Source organism: Gymnoscopelus braueri, assembly GCF_963280865.1.
Source record: "Gymnoscopelus braueri genome assembly, chromosome: 10".
In the NCBI taxonomy this organism is placed as follows: Eukaryota; Metazoa; Chordata; class Actinopteri; order Myctophiformes; family Myctophidae; genus Gymnoscopelus; species Gymnoscopelus braueri.
In genome coordinates this window covers 8701091-8728142 of record NC_137611.1, presented here as the reverse complement: position 1 = coordinate 8728142, position 27052 = coordinate 8701091, and the positions used below count along the sequence as shown (strand labels likewise).

Genomic DNA, 27052 nt, shown 5'->3' with positions numbered 1-27052 from the left:
AATCCTACATACTTACTGCTAGTAACCCCATTCATACTTTAAAATGTTCATCTTACTGTGGACATGTTTGCCTGAAAAGGAATCTTTGAAATGTTTAATAGGTTTAGAATTGTACTCCTTTAAAAGTTCAGAGATTTATAATGGAGGTCGATGGACGAATTTGGGACCTCAAAAAAACACTTTCACCTAGAAACTCCATTCACAGTTCAAAAATTCCACCTTACTGTGGACATGCATGCTTGAGATTTTTTCTTTAAATCATTTGTAGTTTGGGAGATATTTAACTTTAAGCGCCCAATGCATTGTCAATGCGGAAATGGACATTTAAAGGGAAACGAGTACAGGCTACTAATCCTACATACTTACGGCTAGTAACCCCATTCATACTTTAAAATGTTCATCTTACTGTGGACATGTTTGCCTGAAAAGGAATCTTTGAAATGTTTAATAGTTTTAGAATTGTACTACTTTAAAAGTTCAGACATTTATAATGGAGGTCGATGGACGAATTTAGGACCTCAAAAAAACACTTTCACCTAGAAACTCCATTCACAGTTCAAAAATTCCACCTTACTGTGGACATGCATGCTTGAGATTTTTTCTTTGAAATCATTTGTAGTTTGGGAGATATTTAACTTTAAGCGCCCAATGCATTGTCAATGCGGAAATGGACATTTAAAGGGAAACGAGTACAGGCTACTAATCCTACATACTTACTGCTAGTAACCCCATTCATACTTTAAAATGTTCATCTTACTGTGGACATGTTTGCCTGAAAAGGAATCTTTGAAATGTTTAATAGGTTTAGAATTGTACTCCTTTAAAAGTTCAGAGATTTATAATGGAGGTCGATGGACGAATTTGGGACCTCAAAAAAACACTTTCACCTAGAAACTCCATTCACAGTTCAAAAATTCCACCTTACTGTGGACATGCATGCTTGAGATTTTTTCTTTGAAATCATTTGTAGTTTGGGAGATATTTAACTTTAAGCGCCCAATGCATTGTCAATGCGGAAATGGACATTTAAAGGGAAACGAGTACAGGCTACTAATCCTACATACTTACGGCTAGTAACCCCATTCATACTTTAAAATGTTCATCTTACTGTGGACATGTTTGCCTGAAAAGGAATCTTTGAAATGTTTAATAGTTTTAGAATTGTACTACTTTAAAAGTTCAGACATTTATAATGGAGGTCGATGGACGAATTTAGGACCTCAAAAAAACACTTTCACCTAGAAACTCCATTCACAGTTAAAAAATTCCACCTTACTGTGGACATGCATGCTTGAGATTTTTTCTTTGAAATCATTTGTAGTTTGGGAGATATTTAACTTTAAGCGCCCAATGCATTGTCAATGCGGAAATGGACATTTAAAGGGAAACGAGTACAGGCTACTAATCCTACATACTTACTGCTAGTAACCCCATTCAAACTTTAAAATGTTCATCTTACTGTGGACATGTTTGCCTGAAAAGGAATCTTTGAAATGTTTAATAGTTTTAGAATTGTACTCCTTTAAAAGTTCAGAGATTTATAATGGAGGTCGATGGACGAATTTGGGACCTCAAAAAAACACTTTCACCTAGAAACTCCATTCACAGTTCAAAAATTCCACCTTACTGTGGACATGCATGCTTGAGATTTTTTCTTTGAAATCATTTGTAGTTTGGGAGATATTTAACTTTAAGCGCCCAATGCATTGTCAATGCGGAAATGGACATTTAAAGGGAAACGAGTACAGGCTACTAATCCTACATACTTACGGCTAGTAACCCCATTCATACTTTAAAATGTTCATCTTACTGTGGACATGTTTGCCTGAAAAGGAATCTTTGAAATGTTTAATAGTTTTAGAATTGTACTCCTTTAAAAGTTCAGACATTTATAATGGAGGTCGATGGACGAATTTAGGACCTCAAAAAAACACTTTCACCTAGAAACTCCATTCACAGTTCAAAAATTCCACCTTACTGTGGACATGCATGCTTGAGATTTTTTCTTTGAAATCATTTGTAGTTTGGGAGATATTTAACTTTAAGCGCCCAATGCATTGTCAATGCGGAAATGGACATTTAAAGGGAAACGAGTACAGGCTACTAATCCTACATACTTACGGCTAGTAACCCCATTCATACTTTAAAATGTTCATCTTACTGTGGACATGTTTGCCTGAAAAGGAATCTTTGAAATGTTTAATAGTTTTAGAATTGTACTCCTTTAAAAGTTCAGAGATTTATAATGGAGGTCGATGGACGAATTTGGGACCTCAAAAAAACACTTTCACCTAGAAACTCCATTCACAGTTCAAAAATTCCACCTTACTGTGGACATGCATGCTTGAGATTTTTTCTTTGAAATCATTTGTAGTTTGGGAGATATTTAACTTTAAGCGCCCAATGCATTGTCAATGCGGAAATGGACATTTAAAGGGAAACGAGTACAGGCTACTAATCCTACATACTTACTGCTAGTAACCCCATTCATACTTTAAAATGTTCATCTTACTGTGGACATGTTTGCCTGAAAAGGAATCTTTGAAATGTTTAATAGTTTTAGAATTGTACTCCTTTAAAAGTTCAGAGATTTATAATGGAGGTCGATGGACGAATTTGGGACCTCAAAAAAACACTTTCACCTAGAAACTCCATTCACAGTTCAAAAATTCCACCTTACTGTGGACATGCATGCTTGAGATTTTTTCTTTGAAATCATTTGTAGTTTGGGAGATATTTAACTTTAAGCGCCCAATGCATTGTCAATGCGGAAATGGACATTTAAAGGGAAACGAGTACAGGCTACTAATCCTACATACTTACGGCTAGTAACCCCATTCATACTTTAAAATGTTCATCTTACTGTGGACATGTTTGCCTGAAAAGGAATCTTTGAAATGTTTAATAGTTTTAGAATTGTACTCCTTTAAAAGTTCAGAGATTTATAATGGAGGTCGATGGACGAATTTGGGACCTCAAAAAAACACTTTCACCTAGAAACTCCATTCACAGTTCAAAAATTCCACCTTACTGTGGACATGCATGCTTGAGATTTTTTCTTTGAAATCATTTGTAGTTTGGGAGATATTTAACTTTAAGCGCCCAATGCATTGTCAATGCGGAAATGGACATTTAAAGGGAAACGAGTACAGGCTACTAATCCTACATACTTACTGCTAGTAACCCCATTCAAACTTTAAAATGTTCATCTTACTGTGGACATGTTTGCCTGAAAAGGAATCTTTGAAATGTTTAATAGTTTTAGAATTGTACTCCTTTAAAAGTTCAGAGATTTATAATGGAGGTCAATGGACGAATTTGGGACCTCAAAAAAACACTTTCACATAGAAACTCCATTCACAGTTCAACAATTCCACCTTACTGTGGACATGCATGCTTGAGATTTTTTCTTTGAAATCATTTGTAGTTTGGGAGATATTTAAATTTAAGCGCCCAATGCATTGTCAATGTGGCAATGGACATTTAAAGGGAAACGAGTACAGGCTATTAATCCTACATACTTACTGCTAGTAACCCCATTCATACTTTAAAATGTTCATCTTACTGTGGACATGTTTGCCTGAAAAGGAATCTTTGAAATGTTTAATAGTTTTAGAATTGTACTCCTTTAAAGGTTCAGAGATTTATAATGGAGGTCGATGGACGAATTTGGGACCTCAAAAAAACACTTTCACGTAGAAACTCCATTCACAGTTCAAAAATTCCACCTTACTGTGGACATGCATGCTTGAGATTTTTTCTTTGAAATCATTTGTAGTTTGGGAGATATTTAACTTTAAGCGCCCAATGCATTGTCAATGCGGCAATGGACATTTAAAGGGAAACGAGTACAGGCTACTAATCCTACATACTTACTGCTAGTAACCCCATTCATACTTTAAAATGTTCATCTTACTGTGGACATGTTTGCCTGAAAAGGAATCTTTGAAATGTTTAATAGTTTTAGAATTGTACTCCTTTAAAAGTTCAGAGATTTATAATGGAGGTCGATGGACGAATTTGGGACCTCAAAAAAACACTTTCACCTAGAAACTCCATTCACAGTTCAAAAATTCCACCTTACTGTGGACATGCATGCTTGAGATTTTTTCTTTGAAATCATTTGTAGTTTGGGAGATATTTAACTTTAAGCGCCCAATGCATTGTCAATGCGGCAATGGACATTTAAAGGGAAACGAGTACAGGCTATTAATCCTACATACTTACTGCTAGTAACCCCATTCATACTTTAAAATGTTCATCTTACTGTGGACATGTTTGCCTGAAAAGGAATCTTTGAAATGTTTAATAGTTTTAGAATTGTACTCCTTTAAAAGTTCAGAGATTTATAATGGAGGTCGATGGACGAATTTGGGACCTCAAAAAAACACTTTCACCTAGAAACTCCATTCACAGTTCAATGTCTTGCTCAGTGACACCTCAACATGTGTGCTGGCCTGGGATCTAACCTGGATCACCAGAGCCCCTGAATACCCAAGGCAAGCTCACTGACCACTCAGCTATGGTCGAGTACTGTATCACTGAGTTATTTTCATATAATGTTTATATTGTTTCTCTGTTATTACTAGCGGTGGTGGAAAAGGTAGTCACATTGTGTACTTAACTAAATAGTAGCATACAATGTAGAAATACTTTGTTACAAGTAAAAGTACTAGTATTATTACCAAATAATTGCAGTGGAGTATGTCTTGTTCAGGATCATACTGGAGCAATCGGGTCTTGAACCTGTAGCCTTCGGCTCACTATGTAGCCACTCTATCCATTCACCTACAGCTGTTTCTATGATACATGTGGATCTAAAACATTTTGAGGTCAAGGCCCCCATGTTAAAAGATGTAGTGTGAGGAAGATTTATATTTAATACTTAAAAAGAATATATATATTTTTTTTCCAAATTTGTCGATACTTTCACACAATGTCAGGGATAGGAATCAAACCTATAACATTCTGGTTCACAGGCCGTTTGTGCCTTGCCATGGATTGGCAAGGCACTTTTAAAAAAAAGTTTTAAATACAAATCTTTCTTATGGGGAGCCCCTTAAGAAAGATTTGTATTTATTTATTTATTTATTTTAAAAAGGTGCACTGGCACTACATACTATTACTTGAAGTAGGGCAACCTCAGCTCAATGGGTGGAGTGACTGCCAGTGCCTGGTAAGCAAAAGGTTGGAGGTTCAAGTCCTGGCTCCAACAGTGTGTCAGACTGTCTCTTATGACAGGTCAAATGGCATCAACAGAGAGATGAGGGGGAGAAAATAAATCATAAGACATTTACTCTAATTTGATCTGCAAAGATAATAATCCGAAATTCACTGGGTTGGTCATAGTGACATCATTATTTCTCAACCACAGGAACCATGCTTTTGTTTGTCTCATGTTCATGCATCAAAATTCAGGTAAGTTATCACGTTCCATAGTTAAACAATTATTATTAAAATTCAGAGATTTATAATGGAGGCCGATGGAAGAATTTGGGACCTCAAAAAAACACCTTAGCCTATAAACTCCATTCACAGTTCAACAATTCCACCTTACTGTTGACATGCATGCTTGAGATGTTTTACTTTGAAATGATTTGTAGTTATTTAACTTTAAGCGCCCAATGCATTGTCAATGCGGCAATGACATTTAAAGGGAAACAAGTACAAACTTTGGCAGGCTACTAATCCTACATACTACACCTAGTAACCTCATTCATACTTTAAAATACTGTGGACATGTTTGCCTGAAAATGAATCTTTGAAATGTTTCATAGTCTTAGAAATGTACTCCTTTAAAAGTTCAGAAATGTATAATGGAGGTCAATGGAGGATTTTGGCCTCCATTATACTTGAAATTGTGTCTGTGACTTGTTGACCTGTCACTTGTCTACAGCAAGCACAGTGCACACACAGGCACCAGCAGGGCCCAGTTTGTCCAGCCTGGAAAGACCAGCTAAAACCAGCAACCATCATAAGCTTCTTTCTTTCCTCCTTTTTTTATGGTGCTGACTAAAGTAGCCTACTGACTATGGTTGTGCTGAGTATGGTACTGTTGTTAACAGGATTCTGCTGTTAAAAGTGAGTTCAGTTAAGCCCTTTTTATCATCCTTGTTTTAAAATGTTAGTTGTGTTTTTGTTTTAAATGCGTTTCTGGAACGATCAAAAACAACTGTTGAGTTGATCAGCCAGCAGAGGGCAGTCTTTCCCTGTAAAATGAATTGTCTGTATGTAGACCATTCTAACCCACTAGGTGATACAAGTTATTGTCATCAACATGAAATTAATTAATTAATGATTTTATATGTATGACATTTTTCATCCCCGGAACACCAGAGGGGGGTGGAGTTAGCTGGTTTTGCTGACTCCAGGCTCCACCCCTTTTGACCTCCAACCTCATTGTGAGCTTTTCGTTGTTTTTTCATTTCCTGAAACATTTACATTTTGGAGTTAGCTGGTTTCTGCCTGACAGCAGAGATATATTACACACACAAAGATATCCAAAAGTGCGATTAGAAATGTAGAATATAATGACAAATTACTTTTTTAATGTGAAGGTGATGATACAGTAACTCTAATAATTCAATATCTACTAATTATTCAGACCAGTGTAAAAACCTCTTGATATCCAGTGGTGTAAAGTAACTGAGTACATTTACTTAAGTACTGTACTTAAGTACAATTTTGAGGTATTTGTACTTTACTAGAATTTTTCCAATTTTCAGTACTTTTACTTCTACTCCACTACATCTCAGAGGCAAATATTGTACTTTTACTCCACTACAATTATTTGAAAACTTTAGTTACTAGTTACTTTGCAGATATAAATTATTACATTATAAAATATACATTAACCACTTTAGTCCTATTTTATACATAGGCTATTTGAAAATAGCCGATCTACGCGTTGTGAGCTTGTAGATCTGCTATTTTCAAAAAATGTTGTACTTTTACTTTTGGTACTTTAAGTACATTTTGATGTCAATACTTTTGTACTTTTACTCAAGTACATTTTTAATTCTGGACTTTTACTTGTAACAGAGTATTTCTATATTGCAGTATTGGTACTTTTACTTAAAGGTAGGGTAAGTGATATTTTTGGGTTAAATCAAAAAGTATTTTGTTAAAAGGTTAAAGCACTATATTCTAATAGTAATCATTGCTATAGAGTGTTTGTTCAGTAACAGGAGTCTCCCCGTCTCTCCAGCTCTTTAATAAATAGAAAATACATTTTTCGGTAGGTGTCAAAATCTCAGCCAATCAGGAGAAAGTACCCATTTTTAAGCTTCATTTTTATAGTGTTCCAGTTCCAATTCTGTCTGCTCATTTCTTAGTGTCATCACTTCCAATTTCACTTGTTTAATCTATATCCTGATTGAGTTCTCTATCCTGATTGGATAAAATTGGAAATGAAACTGCGAAAATGCATTTTCTGTTTTATAAAGAGCTGGAGAGACAAGGAGACTCCTTTTACTGAACAAACACTCTATAGCAATGAGTACTATCAGAATATAGAGCTATTTAACACTTATTTTAACCAAAGAAAATCACTTACCCTACCTTTAAGTAAAGAATTTGAGTACTTTTTCCAACACTGGATATATACAAACATGGTTATGCTGTAACAAAGTCAACGTGCAGACTTGTGATATTTTTGTACATAATTGTCATTTTATTATTTTCCATGGTCAATAAAAAGGTCAAGATTCAGTCCCATGAATTAATATCATTACATCATATTTTTTTCAGTTTCAAAAAAACATAAAATTACAAATCATAATACAAACGAATAGGTTAAGTATACACCATATAAACAAACCCGACTGTTTTATCGTCAGGTATACGCCCCCCCCCCCCCCCCCCCCCAAATCACTGCCCGGACCCCCAACTCTAGCACAAAAGTCATGACAATACATCAGTTAGTATCAGTAATACAAAAAAAAAAAACTAAATCCAATAGACGTCCCGTTTTTTTAAAAAGCGCATAAACTTTTTACTTACGTCGTGAGGGCAACCTTTGACCCCAGACGGTGTGTACAGACTATTATAGAGCACTGGTTCTCAACGGTGGGTTCGGGGGACCGACCAGGGCTCCAAATAATGGACCCTTTTACAGGGTCTGTAACTCTTGAGTTACATTGTAGATTGGGGTTCCAGTATGTATCTTGAGGAACCGAATATAACATGGCACCAATTCTGCAATCACTCAATGGAAGCGGCTGCCATGTACTATTCGGTTTTGAGCGGTGTTCTCGGGCTTGATAGTTTACTTCAGTGATTTTTTTTAACATTTATTTCAAGGACCCCCAGTTTGATAAACATTAGACAACGGACCCCCATTTCATACTTTTTTTTTTAAACTCTCTGACGCCAATCAACCCTGTACAATCTTCAGTGTTCATTTTAACTCAGAGAGTGTACAAAACGGACCCATTTGGTTCCATTTGTACACTCTCAGAATTTACAGACCTTGTAAGGGTCCCCAGAGCCTGTTGAGAAACAGTGCGTTAGATCTAACAACCCACCCCCCAGCAAACACATACAATGGACATGCATACGGTTTCTCAGTGTCCAAACCCTCTCCTCCACATAGCACCCATCAGTGTCCATATAACCTCTCCCCCCACACACCCCCAGTTTCCCGGAAAACAGACCCCCGTTAAACAGGTGGCTCGAATGGTTTGGTTTCCCTGACAAAATGTGAGCTAAAGAGGAAGAAAAAAAAACAGAGGCCTAGCGTGTTAAAATATGGATCGTTAAATAAAACCTGCAACCCCGTAACTTCCTTTAGTGAGTAATATGTTATTTTAATTAATCTGCACAGTACAGTATGTTACTATGTTTAACATAAAACTGTGGCGGTTGTGTTTGGTCTCCTTTGGTGGGGAAGGACCTCTAGTGGTTGACAGGTGGTATTGTGTGAAGCTCAAAAGCACATTTTTACATCCTCTGGTTGGAAAAAAAGGTTACAGAATGCAGTTTTTAAACCTGGGTGATAATTCTCAGCTAAATTAACGCTCCGTATTTTATACTTCCATGCTACATTAGAGAAAAGAACATACACTCTCTCTCTCTCTTTCACCATCGCTCTGTCTCTTCACCGGTTTTGGATAGTGGCACAGCCCTGGCGTCATCACCTCCGCAGCGGGAAAAAACAGCCGATCTACAAGCTAACAATACGACACGTTAGCTTAAGACCAATTTTGTAGACCTGTTAACTACTCGTCGTACGGAGAAGTATTTAGGGGCTTAAGTGGTTTACCGAACGCTGCTGCTACGACTGGAGGCGATGTAACCAACACCTGCACCAGACACTTTGTGCAGATCTGAAGAAGAAGACAAAAAAACGCCGCCGTATTGGCTCAGAATTAACCAATCAGATGGCGAGGTGATGCTACAGCCTACGGGCCGCCCGAGACCACAGAAAGCGTTTTAAGGACAGACTGGAGCACTCCTCTTTCCCTGCACCGAGCATCACGCTTCAGCATCCAGCATTATTTTGGGCGGAGTGCTCCAGGCACTTGAAGCAGAAAATAGTTTTGCAACATTTGGAGAGAAAAACTTCAGTGTCAAGTTTGATCCTGCAGGCTGTGGGGTCTGGCAATCCCGGTCGTTACCACAGCCGCAATCTGGGAACCCTTCGGGCAAAAAAACAAAAACAAAATAATCCCTGTGTAGAGACCGGATGTCGGCCCTTTTTACTCTCCTTCGGCCCTCCTCTTCCGTTGGTGCTGCTTTGTTTTCATTCCTAATAACAACAACTCTACACGTTGTAATGGGAGTTGCCGACAGATTCAGCTGCAGAGCTCTGAATCTGTCGTAAGGAACATGATAAAAGTCCATGTTTACAATGTTTCAGCCATTTGTGTCTTAACCACATGAACCCCAGCATGCCTATTCATGGGGTTGAGCATTCGCCAAAAGAAAATCTACAACTTCGCAACGCGATGCATTTAGAGCTTGTAGATTGGCTACTTTTTTTGGGTGAAGAGATTTGGACGCTTTCTGTGGAAAATGGCCACTAACTAGTTCCTCTACCTCGGCTCTGCACAGTGGGGGCCAATCAGCTCACAGGGGAGGGGTTAAAAAAAAGTGGACAAATTAATGGACACGCTAGCGCGCTCTGACCTGTCGAAGAGAGGGTCTGTTAGTCGATATTTCTAAAAAAGAAGACGCACAAACTTACATAGTTAATATCCTAACTACAACTTTGGATGCTTTATACAATAGTGCTGAACTTAAGACCTGCTTTTTGTCATGCTTGTTCTGAATATATATATATAAATGTGTAAATCATATACTACCACGCGTGTAGTATACGTATGCATGTGTGTGCATATGGTCTGTGTGTGTGTGTGTGCTTGTATTACTATGCTTGTGAGGGTTCAAATGGCCCCACAAATATAGTAGAATCTGAAATAGTCTACAACAGACAGGTTTACAATTAGGAAAAGATCCAGGTTGGGTGAGAGAGTTAAGATTAGACGTTTAGAGGTTAGTAGGCATGTAACGATTTATCGTAAATCGATTAAAATCACTTTTAAACTGGTGACAATTTAAATCGATTTCATAAAAGATTTAACACGATGCAAACAGCAGGGCGCGTAAAAAAAAGCAAATACAGGATCTTTGTAAGAGAATTGATTAAAAAAAAAGTTTTCAGTCATTTGCTACTGTATTGAAAAGAGAAAACACAGTATTGTAAAGAAGGAAAAAAAAGAAAAAAAATACTGGATCTATGTAAGAGAAATAGTTAAAAAAAAGATTTCAGTCATTCGTCTGGAAAATAATTTTGTATTAAAAAAGATCGTGAAAAATCCTATCGTGAACCTAGTATCGCGATTCGAATCACATCGTGAGTTGAGTGAATCGTTACATGCCTGGAGGTTAGGAGGGTTTTGGGGTTATGAGAGAGCTATGCCTGATTCAAACTTAGTTGTTTATACTTAATTGTTTTTTTCCAGCTATTTTGAAATGTTGATGTCCTCACAGGTATAGTAATACAAACGCGTGTGTGTGTGTTAGATCAGTGGTTCTCAACCTTTTCAGGCCGTGACCCCCCAAAATAAATCATATTTGAACTGGGGACCCCCAGGAATTGTAGGCATTACATTTAGCTTGACTCGGTTCCGCAGATAAATACTGTGAAAAATAGCCGAACTACAAGCTCACAACGCCTCGCACTGCGAGGCGTTGTGAGCTTGTAGATTGGCTATTTTTCACAATATTTGCCTCTTTACTTATATTATTTGACAATTTGGCCAATGTTTGACCAGTTTTTATAGTATAGTTTGTCGATTACTTTTGATGCAGTAATGGTATTTTGTAAGGTATTAAAACGGTCATCTGGGCACCCCCCCCCCCAAAATCATGTGGGGACCCCCGACCCAAAAGGGTTGAAAACCACTGTGTTAGATGAGGTGTGAAGGTGTGTGACTGTGTGGTGGAACCTGCACCACACCAACAGTGAGAGGCTCAAGTATGGCTTGGGGTCACACGTTGAAAGCGTTCTGTCCACCCATAGAAGAGCTCCTTGTACGTTTAGGGCCAAAAAAAAAGACATGAATTAAAAAGTTTACCAAAAAAAACAACGCTAAGCTATAGCTAGCATGATGTCCTGTTGATGATGACAGTATGATGATGGTACCGGTATGGATGGCTAAAGACTTATCTATGGTCATATTTAATTGCCTCAAACTCTCCAGAAGACTTTGTTTCAGTGTTTACCAAACTATGGGGTTCGAGATTAGACTGATTATCCAGACTGAAGCTGCAGTCCACTCAGTGAGTGGGCGGGTTTTTGGGGGTCATGGATCAATCTTTATGGGTCACGACTAAATGTCAAATAAAAATACAATGTTTCCAACAATTGTTAAATTATCATTTCATAAGATTTAAAAAAGAAAAAGAAAAGTGATTTGGAAAAGATTCTAATAAAAAAGAAATTCCAACTTTTTAAGCAACTAATAAAAAAAACAGCCGATTTTCACTCAATCAAGTAGGGCTTAATTCATGATTTTTGCGCCCCGGGGAGACATCAAATGTATCTTTAGGGTCTCGAGGTCTCGAGAAAAAGTTTGGGAAACACTGACTTTTCCATTTTTACCGGCCGGGTTACCGGCTGCAGATATACAGCATTCAGATTTTTGTCGTTAATCAGCTTAACTACAATCTGATTTGTCCAAATTCTAGTCGCATAAATTACACATATTTGATCAAATCGTGAACGCTCTGAGCTTCCAACTAGTTTGAGGCCTCCATCAGAAGGTTAAAGAATTACTGAATCATGAATCATAATCTCGGCTGGAGCCCGTCTGATATATGGTATCTATTATTCAACTTTTTTGATGCAGTCGATGTCATTTTGAATAAAAAAAAACAATTAAATAGCACATTGCCTTGTGAGCTTGTAGCTCACAATACATCGCGCTGCAATGCGTTGTGAGCTCGTAGACCAGCAATATTTGAAAGTGTCTGAATAGGGCTTAAGTGGTTAAATAAAATAGCACAAATAATAAAAAGTATTGTATTTTATATTTACTTGTTTGCTTGTTCATTATATAATTAAAGTTAAATGTTATTTTCATATATTCAAGTTTTATATATACTTAATTTAAATTTGTATATATCAAAAAGTTGTTTATTGTTATTCATAGTTTGCTTATAAGTGAAATGTTCTCAAATGGTTTTTAAATTGATTTCAAGATTTTGCACTTTTTATCGCAAAATATCGGTTATCGGTGAGCAACGACTCAACAAATTTAATCGGGATCAGACCCAAAAATCCGGCATCAGTCGGTTATAATCATGCAGTCTGTTCTGGCAATATATGTTCGTACGTAAACGCCTCTTACGAAGAACAAGTAGGGAATATGATTGAAGAGCAGACTTGCAAAAAAAACTTAACGCTAAAACAAATTATGCTGCCAAGACTAAAAAGCCTTGTACTTTGTCAAGTGGAAAAATAGCAGATCTACAACCGCTGTGAGCTTGCGGATCTGCTATTTCCCGCGTGTGCAACACCGGCGCATGACTAATAAAAGTATAAACCGCCGTTAAAAAAAGGCAGATGGCTGCAAATGGGTTAAAACGTGGGAGAGCCTCGGACGCAGCGAGAGATGATTAACGCCATGAAGACATACTTCCTGATCAAACTGTTGGGGGAGGGGGGGAGGGGTGTAAAAAAGTGTCGCGTACAAAACTTCATCAGTTTGGTCTGCTGAACATATATAACAGAGTACCACCTTCACTACAGCCGGTTCTACAAGCCTCCACACTCTAAAAACAGGCCCGTTCAACCAGCAGAGACCAGAGCGCAACACTCAAACCTTATCCTCCTCCTCTCTGCTGTTGTACGTGGCCTTCATTCACATTTAACAAAAACAAAACCAAAAAAAAAAAAAGACGCATTTCGGTTCTAAACTACATCTGCTACCATCAAGCTGGTGCCACCCGTTCCACCCTCTCTTTTTTTTGTACTTCATTAATCGGTAAACAATGACTAGGCTAGGCTGTAGCCTTCCGTTAAGAACAAAAGATGTGACTCGTAAAAAGTAGCGTAGTGTGATATTATCGTGCCAACCACCGTTATCTGGCTAAAAGAAAACAAACGGAAGAAGCTGCAACGGGCCATTTTCATGGCAACCGTATCGACATAAATTAGCAGTGCAACGTTACTAATCGTATTCATGAAGACTCTGTTCCATTTTAGTGTAGCAGAGTCTTTCCAGTGAGCCGACAACATGCACGACAGCAGCACCCTAAACTCTTTGTTTGTCCAGAATGGAGCAGAGCCTCAAGTGCAATACATACTTCCCACGTCCAAACCTTTCTTCAGAAAAGGGGTAGGTGATAGAACTACAAACTGACGCCATTCCGAGCTTCGGAAAAAGGTGGTCTCAGAACCTTTTCCTCGGAACCCCGTGCACCTCCAGATGTCCTGGCTCAACCCCAATCATAGTTCGGAAAGGGGATGATTTTGGCCTTTTATCAGTATCATTGCTAACACCTGTGAAGGAAGTAACGTTACACTAAGTATTTTTGTCAATATGGCGGCCATGAAAAAAGGTCTACTCATGAAGCGATTCAATTAACTGCCAAGAAAACCCCTGGCGGATAATAATGTTCCAAACGGCTCTCAGAGGCCTGGTTCCATTCCAGCCACGGTGATGTTTCCGCCAGATATTCGTTCTTTTGGGGGGGAAACAGGACTGGATATCGGGCCTTAACGCCGAGAGCTAGATGGAGCAAGTTAAGTGAAATGTCTCCCCGTGGCTCTCTTCTTCAGCTCAGCGGACAATAAAAAAGGGCATTTGGCTACAGCGCAGGCCCAAGCTAACGGCGCACGTGGACCGAAACCACGGTCGCTATGGGAACAAGAGGACATGATGACGGCCCCCACGGCGGCAGCACCACCAACCGCACGGGCCGGCTTAGCATCACCGACTAGTCCTTGTACTTTCACTTTAAAAAAAAAGGTGGGGTAAGTGATATTCTTTTGGTTAAAACAAAAAAGTATATCCTGAATACAAAAATGTTTAACATTTCCATAGTGTTCAGTAACAGGGGTCTCTCCCCGTCTCTCCAGCTCTTTAATAAAAAACTGAAAATACATTATCAGGTGGGACACCAATTTCAGCGAATCAGGAGAGAGATAAAAGATCTCAGTGTGTCAAAATTGTATCCCGACTTGGACCATGTATTTTCTGTTTACTACCAAAATATAGAGCTATTTTAACACTTAATTTAACCCAAAAGAAATATCACTTACTGCACCTTTAACTCACAGTGAAGGAGATCACAGACGGCCCGCAGACCCTCTCACAGATACAGGGTGTGGTTAGTGTTACGCTTTATTTACGCATCAGCGCACACAGGCGCCATCACGACGCCATTGTAAAAAAAAAACAAAGTAGTAAATGGGGCTGTAGCTTGGAAATGACCCTGGCAGTCAAGAGAGACATCACTACCAGCCTTAGACCAGGAGTTTGGGGGGGGGGGTGGTGGTGGGGTGGGGGGTCACATGCTTGACCAGTGGAATTTCCTCTGGGGGGGGGGAAGGGGGGAGGTTGGGGGGACTGGTCAAGCCGTGGAGGTATTCTCCAAACACACACACACACTCATGCACGTACGCACAAAGAAAGAAAAAATAAACGAAAAGAAAAACAGATTTTTCTTCTTTTTTAGTTTCGATAAGTCTCCATAAGAGTCCCTCCTCCACATGCAGTTTGTTCAGAGGTCTGATAAAAAATGTCTTTATCAGGAAAAGTCCTTCATTTCTAAATATTCACAACTCATACGTGCGTAAACATACACACACACACACACACACACACACACACACACACACACACCTGTTTGTTCCATGGAGATATGGATAAAACACTCAAAACATGTACATAAACGCACACAAACGCTCACCCGCACACACGGACACACGCACACACATACACGCGGCTCTTTTCGACTACGAAGGGTTAACCCAGAACCTGTGTGATGTCCTATGAAGATTTTTATCGTTTACGTTTATATTATCACAAGAACCACCCCCTGCAAAAAAAAAAAAAAAACTCATAAAAAAAGCAAAAACAAATACAAGCTCAACAACGTGTCTCGCTGCAACACGTTGCGAGCTTGTAGATCCGATATTTTCCGCAATTTCTTTTTTTTTTCCTTCGGGAAACATCTTGGAAATAATAAGTTGTGAGTTCTGGGTTTACCCAGAAGAACACAGGGTTATATAGTTAGTACCACCACCTCCTGAGCAAAAAGGTCCCCAAATAATTAAGGTTCTGGAGAACCGTAATCTGAAAAGGAGCCGTATAGCCTCTTATGAAATATGTTTTCATGGCACGACGGTGGTTTCGCTTTAAAGTTCTTGGTAGTCGGAAAGAGCCATCATTTCCACCCATACAGAGGTGGGGTTGTTTTTTTTTGTTGTTGTTGTTTTTTTTTCAGGTGTGTTGGGCAGCCAGGTCCTGGTTGATGAAGCGCCGTAGCCTCTCCAGGTACTGGCTGTAGAGCTCGATGTCGTTGTGGCCCGCCCCCTCCACCCAGAGGGGCTCCACGGCCTTGGGACAGCGCTCGAACAGCGCCAGGCCGTGGGAGAAGTCGATGACCTCGTCCTCCGTACCGTGGATGATCAGCACCGGGGAGGGGATCTTCGACACCTTCTCTATGCTGGAAGACACACAGGAAGGAAGGAAGCCGTTCAATTAGTGGGTTGTATAGCAAGTTAAACGTAGGATGGAATGTAAGACAATTTCATCTGTGAAATGATTCTGCATGCGTCCGATGAAACAAGACCACACAAAAAAAATAAGTTGCTATTTGGACCAGAGTTGCTGACCTGGACAAAAGGGAGAAAAAGAACTGGATGTTGTTTGTGACTCACGGACAGAGACGGGGCGATGGCCAGTCATCACAATTCTAGAATTTAGCCAGCGTATTTAAGGTGGGATTATCTGTGTAACAGACCTATGCTAATTTAGTGCTATAGCACACGTTTTGTGAAAGGAATTAAAGGCTCCGTACAGATTAGAATAGAGTGGGAACAACTGTATTTGCACATTTGCATTGCATGTATTGCAAAATGGCTTCCTTCCTGCCAGCCCCCTGCAAATGTTTCAGCCACAGCATGGCTCTGCAGAAGTCTAGCTGTCTATAAGAGGGTCTGTCTGTGTGTGTCTGGATGTAAACTCGAGCAAAATTGCTGGACCAATCAATGCCACATTTCTTTTGTACACAATTGCTTTTCACATAATGTTTTTCTAACTTTTTGAAATAATTATGACTTATATTTCAACAGATCTGGAGTCATACGTCATGGACAAGTCATAGACGACTGGTGTCATAGACGACTGATGTCAGAGTCCCCTGGGACTGTTACTGACTAGTAACTAGACTAGGGATGTGTAAAAGTGACCAAAATGAAAATCGATTACTATAATTCTATTCTTACCGACTATTCGAATATTCGACCATGCCCCTTTTTCATTTTTTTGTGAAAAAAAAAATCTATTTATTTATTTATTTTACTGGGATTTGTTTGGGTGAAATTATTCTGGGGATTTTCATCAAATGACTCATAGGTTACAATAACAGCATTGCATTGGCCTATAAACTTATTTTCAGAAAAAAGACAGTAGCATGTACATCTTTTACATTATTGTAACTAAACTAACTAACTATAAGACGTGGTGAAATAAACAACATAGCCTTTGCAACAGAACTAATTTTTCTATTTTTTTTTTTTTTATAATTTTTTAATATTACATTTTTATCTTAGAAACGACTATTCGAGTATTTGAACAGTGGGACTCATCCCTAAACTAGACTCTGAGTTTGTAGATCTGCTATTAATAATCAGATCCGTAGACCGATCCGTCACCCCGTGATTATATCAAAATACAAACCAGACTCAAATAATGGACCCGTTTGTCTGCCCCGTTACCCGTGATTACATGTAGTAAATAGCCTACAGACAGTCACTCAATTTAAAAGTGTGTTAAAATGTTTGTGTGTTTAACACAAGATAGCAGCCTTCGACAATAGCGGTACATTCAGTGGTCAGGTTCGTTCAGAAATCTGCACGTCGAGTGAAGAACTGAGGAGTGAGCTTTCCATATATATAGCCACGCGCATACGTGCATGTATGCAGAATGCTCGTGCCGTTGTTTACATTGTCAGACCACTGACCACTTCAAATGCTCAAAACTTACAATAATAACCGAAAATGCATCTACAAGCTCTTCTTAAATATGTATTTTCGCTGCGCAATATTGCATCCATAGAAGACATGCTGGCTTCTATGTATATGCTGTGTGTGTGTGTGTGTGTGTGCGTGTGTCTTACTTGGGGAAGGCGTCAAAGCAGTATGTCTTCTTAGTGTCAGGGAAGGCCACTCTCATCCCAGAGGTCAGAGGTGAGTGGAGGACCACAGCAGCACACTCGAACCGCGACGCCAGGTCTACCGTGGGCACCGTGCCGATGCTCTGCCCGTACAGGATGATGTTCTCTGGGCTGATGCCGTATCTGGAACACACACACACACACACACACACACACACACACACACACACACACACACACACACACACACACAAAACCTTAGTGACTGAGCTTTGAAACCACAGAAAACACATGAAACAGAGAAAGTGACAGAGAGACACAGACAGAGAAACAGACAGCAGACATATATAGACACAGATAGAGACACACATAGAAACAGATAGGCAGACAGATATAGAGACACAGATAGAGACAGACACAGATAGAGACAGACACAGATAGAAACAGAGAAAGACATATATAGACACATAGAAACAGAGAAACAGAAACAGACAGACATATATATAGAGAAACAGAAACAGACATATATATAGAGACACAGATAGACAGACATATATATAGAGACACAGATAGACAGACAGATAGACAGACAGATAGAAACAGACAGACAGACAGACAGACAGACAGACACAGACAGAGAGAGAGAGAGAGAGAGAGAGAGAGAGAAGACAGAGGTTCATGGTTCAACGTTATTGTCAACAATTCCAAACAAAGAGTAAAAGGCACTTAAAATGTATTGTGCGCTAAACCTTACACAACAGCTACAGTCTCGAGACAGAGATAGAGAGAAAGAGAAGCCACCTTCAGACCTGCCAACCTTGGGATTTTCTGTTGAGTACCATCACAAATTTTCTGGGGGGTCCCACACAACTTTTTGGGGGGACCCTTTACAGTTATGTTATAGAAATTTCACACCAGAAATGTAGTACATTGCATGTCTTACACTAATGGAGGTGATGTTATAATAACTTGCCATTTGGTCAGGGGAAAAAGAGTATTGCCAGCAATACTTGAAAAGTAGTGTTGCCATGGCAATACTGTAGATAACGCGCCCATCCCCCGAAATTGCATAGTTGTCATTGGGAATTTTGTACCAGCGTACTGAGACCTAGAATTGCATAGTTTGTACGCAAAATGCGCGCAGGTTGGCAGGTATGCACATTTCATCAGGTAATGGGGTTTGGGGGGTCCTGCTCACCTAGAGCGCAGGGCGTGCCACGCAGCGTCTATGTCTGCATAGAGGTTCTTCTCGGAGGGCTTTCCCGTGCTCACGCCGTAGCCCGAGTAGTCGTAGGAGAAGATGTTACAGTTGATGCGCGTTCCCAGGCCGATGTAGAAGCTGCTCATCTGACCCAGGTCCACCGCGTTGCCGTGGGAGAACAGCACCGTGAACCTGGAAGAAGGGGAGGTCAGGAGGAGGTCAAACTAGTCTCACTTAGCCAGACAACTATCCCGTCTGGCTCACAAGACTATAGGGTCAAAGAGGAGCTCAGGCTTCAAGTTTATTGTACGTATGTTGATGGTTAACTAGATGCACTTATTGATTGAGACGGGCTAAACCAAAGTGCAACAATGTCAGGATGTTAACTTTATTCTGTCTTTTAGACTGGCTGGTAGAGGTGTGAGAATGAGCCCACAGCTCAGAAGGGACTCTTAATATCATAATTGTCCAGATAATGTAAATTCAAGTGTTTCGTTTTTTTGTGATAAAAGATCAAATGTCAATCCCTCCGATGTCTCATCGCTACAAGTGGTGTACATTTCTGCAGCATCCAGATAAATTATCTTGTAACATTATACCTCTAGTTTTATAGTAATACTGGAGCCTGTGTGGTAACATGGTTTAATCCGGACAGTATCAATAAATATAGCCAATTTCACCTGGTGCTAAAATCTCCAAAAATGCCAGCTGTTGGGAGATTATACTTCAGATTGGAAGTCATCATCATAACATAATTATGAACAAAATGTTGACATTGACGTCCGTCAGTGCACAACGGTGTTAAGTAACATAGCATTTATTTATAGGACTGTGGATGGAGCGGTATCGATCAAATATATTCTGGGAAATACATGACGGCACAAGAATGTTTACCCCGTGCAAAACCTCTTCCAAGCAGGAGTGGAGCATTAAGATCATCAAGGCCAAGCCAGGTCACGCAAACAAACAGTGGAAGTGAGCGCTAATAGTTAATGTGTTATGGTGCTGGTGGGGGCTTGGTTGTAAGTAAAGTAGCCTCGAGAACCAACGGTTCCCGAGCCATGTGGCCCTTAGGAGCAGGAGCCTATCTTCTGTTTCTGTAGTGTGAGGCAGCTTGGTGTACAAATACACCCCCTGGACATGACGCTAGTATGTCACAGGGACTTACCCCCCCCCAATCCAACCCTTGATGCTGAGTGCCAAGCAGGGAGGCATTGGGTCCTATTATTATTATATTCTTTGGAATGACTCAGCCAGGGATTGAACCCTGACCTCCTAATCTCAGGGCAGACACTCTAACCACAAGGCCACTGAGCTGGTTTGTAGGTTAATGGGTCAGGAGTAGGCCTGACCTCGACTAAGTCGACTAGTCGACTGGTTAGTCGCGGGGGGTCCGAGTCGACTAAGTGTCTCTTAGTCGACTCTAGTCGAAAAATATTTTTTTTTTTTTTTTTTTTTAAGGGCCAAAAATGTTTTAAATTGTTTTTTGGCCAAGTCTACACCTGCAACCACACGTAACTTCCACTTTATTCTTCTTATTCCTCGTCTTTGTATTGGTATTGTTTGTGTTGGAGCGCCTCAGTGCGGCTGCAGAGTTCATGTGCAACCTCTTCCAGAGAGAGATAGAGACACTAGAAACTCTGCTGGAGACAAAACAAACTGTGTAGACTTGGCCCTTTGAAATAAAATGTATTTTGGCCCCCATTTTTTATTAGTCGACTGCCAGTCGACTATTGGCAATTAGTCGCCAATTAGAGTCGACTAAACAAATCCTTAGTCGGGGACAGGCCTAGTCAGGAGTTATAGAGATAGTTAAAAAAAAAAAAAGATTCTATCGATTCACCACATGGAGACTTGAATTCATGGATATTTTTTAGTTTTGGATAGTTTAATATTTCATGTGTTAAGGTGCCATTAGGGCCTTGGTTGGTAGGCTACAGCCTGATCTCACACAATTTAGTATACATTGCACGGACCCAGTCATTCCGTGCATAGTCGCCTAGAAAACCCGAAAATCCGTGTATATGTACGGCGAGTCCCACGGTGGGCGTAACCGGTTGCACCCCGGAAGCAGAGCAGTCCCCACAACAAAATGTACCATTCTGTGCCTATCGGTACATAACTCAAACGGCACTGAGTAGGCTCACGCGAACGTCGCAACGTTCGGGGACGGCAACTCGTTTGCTTTAGCTCACTCGGTGGTCCCTCACGTGGCTCCAGTTCGCTTGAGACTGTGCGCCTCCGAAATGGTTCAGTCAATGGGGTAGATGCGAGGCGGCTAGTAGGGCTGTCAACTTTCCTCAGAAATGATATTCGAATATTTGTCTTAAAAATCGGCAGATATAGGGAGGCACGGTGGCGCATTCGGTAGCGCTGTCGCCTCACAGCTAGAAGGTCCTGGGTTCGATTCCCGCCGGGGACGCTGTGGGCGCTGGGGGCGTGTCTTCTCCTCCGCGTCATCAGCGTCCATACCCTAGGTGGGGTTGGCGAAAGGGCCTACTCTGTGTGGAGTTTGCATGTTCTCCCCGTGTCTCCTAGGGTAGTTAATACCCTCACAAAAACATGTAGTAATCCTGGTCGCTATACCGCCTCCCCCATGACAGCCGGGGCGCCTGATGGAGGGGAAGGGAACTGGTTGGAATAACGTGTTCCTTCCACGCGCTACGTCCAACCAGGGAAACTCCCCCCTGTCAGGTGACAAGAAGGTCAGTTGGCTCTCATGCCTGAAGGAAGCATGAGCTCGGCCCTGGCCTCCCTACTGTGGGGGACTGGTGTAGGGCTGGTGTAGGGCTGGTGTAGCGCCCAGGATCACTTAGGAAATTGGCACCGGGTGACAAAAATGGGTTACAAAAATCGCGGGATAAAAATTTAAAATAAAAAAAAATCGGCAGATATTCGAATATATTCGAATATTATTATTATTATTATAAAAAAATATATAAATTTAAATGAAAGAAATAATTGACAGAAACAAAAAACAATGTATCGAGTGCTCGGATCCAAAAAAAACAAAACAATTTTTTTTTGTATTGTCCCTGTCAAATAATATATATATTTTTAAAATATTCGAATATTAATTTTCATATTCGAATATACATATTTTCCCCATATTCGAGGAATATTCGATATTCGAATATTAATTCACCAGCCCTAGCGGCTATGCACGGATTTTCCAGTTGTCTATGCACGGAATGACACTCCGTGCAACGTATACTAAGTTGTGTGAGACCGGGTTGTAGGATAACAGTTCATGTGTTATATTAGGGTCTTGGCAGTGCGTCTCACCTGGCGTTGGGGGCACAGCGGATGTACATGCAGCCCACCCGGTTCCCCCGGCTGGACCGGGTCAGGAACACGTCGGTCTGGTCCAGCTCCCTCTGGGAGTACTGGAACTCCGCCCTCTCCGTCAGGTGCAGCTTCCACCGGCCTCCCTCCGGCACACCCGTACCACCACCTCCTCCTCCTCCTCCTCCTCCCCTGTCTCCTGCAGCTCCAGCTCCGCTACCACCACCAGCTCCTGCTGCTGCTGCTCCTCCACCACCCAACCGGGAGCGCAGCCCCGGGGCTCCCAGAGCGCCGGGCACACTGGCCCCGGAGCTGGTGGTGGTGGTGCTGCCCCCGGTGGTGGTGTTGGTGTTGGTGGAGGAGGAGGAGGTGGTGGTGGTGGTGGTGGCGGCGGCTCCGGTCGTCCCGGTCCCTCCGGCGCCAGCAGCGTCCGTGTCGGGCACCAGGGAGTAGGTGGGCTCCGGAGGGAGGAAGGCCAGCTTGGCCGCGATGCGGCTGGGGCACGGCGGGCAGCAGAAGAGGCAGCACAGCTCTCGGATGGACAGACCGTTCATCTTCGACTAGAGAGGACACACACACGCGCACACACACACACACAAAGATAAAGAGGATGTAAGCAGTAGAGCAGTGGTGGAAAAAGTACTCAAATTCTTTACTTAAGTAAAAGTACCAATACTGCGATATAAAAATACTCTGTTACAAGTAAAACTCCAGAATTCAAAATGTACTTGAGTAAAAGTACAAAAGTATTGGCATCAAAATGTACTTAAAGTATCAAAAGTAAAAGTACTAAATATTTGAAAATAGCAGATCTACAAGCTCACAACGCGTCGCGATGCGACGCGTTGTGAGCTTGTAGATCGGCTATTTTCAAATAGCCTAGGTATAAAATAGGGCTAAATTGGCAAATGTATGTTTTATAATTTAATAATTTATATCTGAAAAGTAACTAGTAACTAAAGTTTCCAAATAATTGTAGTGGAGTAAAAGTACAATATTTGCCTCTGAGATGTAGTGGAGTAGAAGTAAAAGTATTGGAAATTGGAAATACTCAAGTAAAGTACAAATACCTCAACATTTTACTTAAGTACAGTACTTAAGTAAATGTACTTAGTTACTTTACACCACTGCAGTAGAGTAGCAGACAGTGCTGCGGTTCCCTAGTCCCCTAACAGACGTGTGAAAACACAAGAATGCCCGCAAGCAGCATATAAAGCCTTCCTTATGTCAGAAAACAGCAGTGCCATCCCAGTACCGTATAATATAGTGCTGGTGAACGGTCAAAGCTTGACATGGAGCTGGTTGCTTGTTTCTCTCACGGAATCTGGCAACACCAAGGACGAGCTCGTTCACTTTCTGAAACTGTTCCGTTCACGCGCAACGTAAAAAATAAACGCTCCCGCGGTGGGGTTTTACACACATTATAAAACATACATTAACCACTTTAGCCCTATTTTACACCTAGGCTATTTTCAAATAGCAGATCTACAAGCTGCGACGCGTTGTGAGCTTGTAGATCGGCTATTTTCAAATATGTTAACACTTTTACTTTTGGTACTTTAAGTATAATTTGATGCCAATACTTTTGTGCTTTTACTCAAGTAAATTTTGAACGCTTGAAAATAGCGCTACTGAACGAGAACGTGAACGAATCATTTGAAGTGAACGAATCATTGCCGTGAACGTGAAAGTAATTGTTCGTTCACTGAAATGAACTTTTTTTCCCACCACTACAGTGATCTCTCTCCTGGTAGGAGTTTAGAACTGGTTTAAAGTCTTTAAGATCCAGTCTCACAGATGTAGTCTTGGTGGAAGCTATGTCTAAAAGAGCTGTGTCTTAGCAGCTTAGAAGTCAGTAAAACAATCATGTTAATAGTAAAGCAAGACTATAAAACAGTAGTGCAACATCAACTGAAGCATTCAAAATACTAAATAATTGATGACTGTAAATAACATATCAGAATGGCATAGACTGACAAAGTCGCCGATACCTGCATTTTAGGCAGTATCGGCAGCTTTTTTGCGATACTGGTATCGGTGTATCGTAAACAACTCTAATGTTGACACAACTGAGGCACACAGCTGAGTCAATATTCTCCAGTGCTGTCACCTAACCTGACCACATCAGCAACATTAGCAACAGTTTAATTTCACTATCATGTCACTGTAATACACTGTGTGACTAAAGCATGACTATTCAGGGATATTAAAGGTGCAAAAGGCTGACATTACAGTACAATGTAGACATTTAGGCAGTTTTAAAATTACGCACTAAATCTAACAACTAAGGGGTGGGCAACTTTGATGATGGAGAGGGCCACTATATTTCCACACTCACTCCAGAGGGCCACATTGCATCTATACTGCCTCTCCGTATTTTAACTTTTTTTGCCATTCTATCTCACACAAAAGTAGCAGTAGGTTGATATGTGGGGGCCGCATGTGGCCCCCGGGCCGCCAGTTCCCCATGTATGAACTAAATGATAGGGGTCCCTGGCACTAAATCTTTTCAAATGGGAGTCCGCCGCCTACTGCAGTAACTAGCATCAATTTGGGGGCATTTGACTCAGAAATGAGACAGAAAATGTTCGAGAACCGCTGGACTACATCACATCACACACAAGACCAAAACACCTCAAATAACTAAATAAGGATTTACAGTCTATGTAGAACACACAGCCTTTTATTGACCTACAGTCCACCGTTATGTTGCTCTGCTCAGTGCTTGATGGGGTTCCAGGGGGTTCTCGGCTAAATACCACCCTTATACACGGGCAAGCTTACAGCTTGTAGATCTGCTATTTGCAAAACCAAATGTGGAATATTTTTTGGAAACATTTAGCTGGGCACCCCCCACTGTGAGAACCAGTGGTCTTGTCTAAGCATCGGTCAATATCCAACATTCTTGTACGTAAAATCTTTTCAGATGGGGGGGATTCGCGGCCAAATACATATTAATTTGGGGGTCCTTGATATGAAAATGTTTGAGAACCACTGGCTATGCTTGCACATAAAAGGGGCACAACATCCTAGGCTGATGTTAAAACAAACACTGACCTCATGGTACATACACAGTGATGTAAACAACACAGTTGCAGCTAATCAATTTAATAATGGGTGTGTGTGTTTTTTTTTAGGTGTGTCAATACTGTCTATCATCAGTATCATGTTTGCACGTTGGCCCTTGGCTCTGGACACACCTATGAAAATCTAACACACTCATTGTTAATTAGTTTGGTGCAGCTGTGTTGTTGTTTACTACTAGTCAGCCATGGTTTTAATCTGCTGTAGTTTTTTCACCTGAAGTGGAATACAAACAACACAATCAGCCTAGGGGCAGTGGTCTTCAACAGGGGGTCCTCAGAGTTACTACAGGGGGGGCGCCAAATTCTTGTGAGATAGGATCATGTTTTTTACATTAACCACTTGAACCCTAGCATCCCAATTCTGAGTGGAACATTAGCCAAAAATAGTAGATCTACAAGCTCACAACGCCTCGCGCTGCGAGGCGTTGTGAGCTTGTAGATCTGCTATTTTGGGCAAAGAGGTTTGGTGTAGAGGGAAAAAAAGAAGACCTCTAGAGGGAAGAAGTATTGACGGTTCAAGTGGTTAAATGTCTGAAAATACTCATTAATCCAACATACACTGATGACAGTGCTGTCAAAGTCTATGAAACTGTCTAAGAAATCTATGAAATCTGCAACACAATGTTATACAATATGTAGTGGGGGGGTCCCTGCTTCATCTCTCTCTCAGCTAAGGGGTCCTTGGGCCAAAAAACGTTGAAGACCCCTGGCCTAGGGTATTTGTGTCCCTCAATCAATCAATCAATTCAGTCAATATTTCCCTTCCTTTTGAAGTGTGATACTACTGAAGGCCTCAGTAACAAGCCCAGAGGCAATGGCCGACTGACTGACTCTGTGTGTGTGTGTGTGTGTGTGTGTGTGTGTGTGTGTGTGTGTACGGAAGACAAAGGGAACTGAGATCAGAAAGAATGCCGATGATGAGTGAGTGATGTTTACATCCAGGCTGCTAGATGACACCTCATCATCACTCTGTGCTGGTGACTCACATCATCCACTGATGTCTGTGGGACATGGATGATATGGTATGGGGGGGGGGGATGGGGGGTCTGGACTGGTACCCTACCCACTCCGCCCCCATCTCTCTCTCTCACACACACACACACACACACACACACACACACACACACACACACACACACCGAGCTAGCTGCGCTAATATAAGCAGCAGGATCACATTGAATTATTACAACCTTCAACGGTCAGCTGTAGTTCATAAATATACACATTATTGTCTTCAACCAAACCAACAAATAAACCAATGTAAATAATAGCTATATAACTAATATAGAATAATACAGACATTAATGGTCACCGTTATAAGCCTATTAATTGGACAACATCAACAACAACAACAACATCATCATTTCATTTTGACATCCTTTGTTGTTATTCCTGAGGTGATATTGTTGTATTGTTTGGCGATTTAAGATATTTACATTTGATTTGTATTTTATTCCCTCTTTTATTTTATTTTAAGCCAGTAGATAATGATAATCTCAGATTGTTTACAAGACAGTGTGGTGTTTTTTAATGTCCAAATATTAACCCTAAATAATAACCAAATAACGACATATTGACAAAGTAAATTGAGCTGAGCTGCTGGTGACTGACGGGTTATTGTTATAGTAAT

The 27052-nt window shown here is 40.7% G+C and overlaps 1 protein-coding gene across 1 annotated transcript in view; it reads right to left on the bottom strand.

Annotated features, from left to right (window-relative positions):
• Window positions 1-10000: 10000 nt before the first annotated feature.
• Window positions 10001-27052, bottom strand: part of LOC308092901 (alpha/beta hydrolase domain-containing protein 17A-like) — a 17921-nt gene continuing 869 nt past the window's right edge. The window contains exons 2-5 of the mRNA XM_080439029.1: window positions 22337-22896; window positions 19049-19243; window positions 17854-18033; window positions 10001-16179 (exon numbers count right to left, since the gene is read on the bottom strand). Coding sequence (XP_080295155.1) covers window positions 15954-16179; window positions 17854-18033; window positions 19049-19243; window positions 22337-22890 — 1155 coding nt within the window. The 5' untranslated portion in view covers window positions 22891-22896 and the 3' untranslated portion in view covers window positions 10001-15953. The remainder of the gene's footprint in view (window positions 16180-17853; window positions 18034-19048; window positions 19244-22336; window positions 22897-27052) is intronic.